The following is a 1,350-nucleotide window of genomic DNA, read 5'->3' on the forward strand; positions in this document are numbered from 1 at the left end:
AAGAGAAGATGGGGCTGAGTTGGCTTCCGCTCCGCTCACCACACTGGGGGGACCCCAAACAGCAGAGCTTGTGGGTGCTGTCCCAGGGACGCTTCTTGGGTCATTGACTGCTAACAGCCCCCTGCTCCAGGACTCCCCTTGCTGCGGAAGCAGGGAAGGACATTCCCCAGCTGGGCTCCTACAGCAAAGCAACACATACCTGGAATATTTCGAAGCCGTAGATGTCCAGCACCCCGACGCTGTACTCCTCATACGGCTTCTGCATAGCCCGGTTGATAGACTGCAGGGAGAGACGGGACAAGCCACCTTCATCAGGGGCATTGGGCAGCGGCGCCGGCTGCACGCGGGAAAAAAAAACCTCCGTGCCGCGCCCACGCTCGCCCCAGCCTGTTGGGACCACACACCTCCACGAGAAAGTCGAAGACACGCGCGTAGAGCCCCTTGGCCAGGGCGTCCCGCGTGTAAGCCGCCTGCTCCACGTTGAGGGTGACGGTGATGGACTCAGAGCGGCCGCCCCACTTGCTGTCCATTTTCCTGCTGGTGACCTTCTCGTTGAGGCGGTCCTGGTCGACCCCCAGCAGGTAGGCAGGGAAGGCCAGGGCTGGGCAGGGTAGGGGGGTGGTCAGGGCTGCCTGCAGCTGCTGCTGGACCCCCAGCCCCGCCCCAGGGGCTGCCGGCAGCTGCTGCTGGACCCCCAGCCCCGTCCAAGTGCAAAGGACAGCAGCAGTGCAGCCACCGGGGACGGGGGATGTGGTCCTCCCTCTGTTAAATCACAGCAAGCGACTCCTGGCTTCCATCCCCTTGCTAATTAAGCTCTGGTTGTGCCATTTGCTCACTGCCTCAGTTTCCCCATGTCTAACGTGGGGAAGGTGCTGACGCTGCCTTTCTCATCTGCCAGGGCATTTGTGCTATGGAGAGTTTGCAATTCATTGCCAAGGGTCTCTGCGAGTGTCCCCACTTGCCCCGCTGGAGCATTTGGAGGAGGAGTTGGCTACTCACAGTCAGCATTTTCCACCCGAGCATAGTTGCCTTCCTCCCGAAAGGTGATGTTTCCCAGGTGGAGAATCCCCGCCACAATCTGCAGCACCAGCTGCTGGTCCTCGCCGCGGATGCCGATGACCTGCATGGCATTCTGGGGGCGCGGGGAGCCCGTCAGCCCCTGCCCGGCCGCAGCCGGCTTTGGTGAGCTCCCCTCCCAGGCACTCACCATGGTCTCATGGAATTCTGTGCGGTCGTCCGTGCCCTCCACCTGGTACGTGTCCGACTGGTTCAGGTAGTAGTAATAATCCGGGCTCATGATGCCCAGGTTCTGCCGCTGCTCTTGGGACGCCCCTTCGATGAGCTGGGAGA

General features: G+C 61.8%; 1 protein-coding gene across 1 annotated transcript in view; it reads right to left on the reverse strand.

Annotated features, from left to right (window-relative positions):
• LOC104617229 (unconventional myosin-If-like) overlaps positions 1–1,342 on the reverse strand; it is a gene marked incomplete at both ends in the record, with an annotated part of 5,666 nt that extends 4,324 nt beyond the window's left edge. The window contains 4 exon segments of the mRNA XM_010282485.1: positions 176–280; positions 405–601; positions 1,000–1,132; positions 1,208–1,342. Coding sequence (XP_010280787.1) covers positions 176–280; positions 405–601; positions 1,000–1,132; positions 1,208–1,342 — 570 coding nt within the window.
• Positions 1,343–1,350: the final 8 nt, after the last annotated feature.

This window comes from Phaethon lepturus, unplaced genomic scaffold, assembly GCF_000687285.1.
Source record: "Phaethon lepturus isolate BGI_N335 unplaced genomic scaffold, ASM68728v1 scaffold28322, whole genome shotgun sequence".
Classification (NCBI taxonomy): Eukaryota; Metazoa; Chordata; class Aves; order Phaethontiformes; family Phaethontidae; genus Phaethon; species Phaethon lepturus.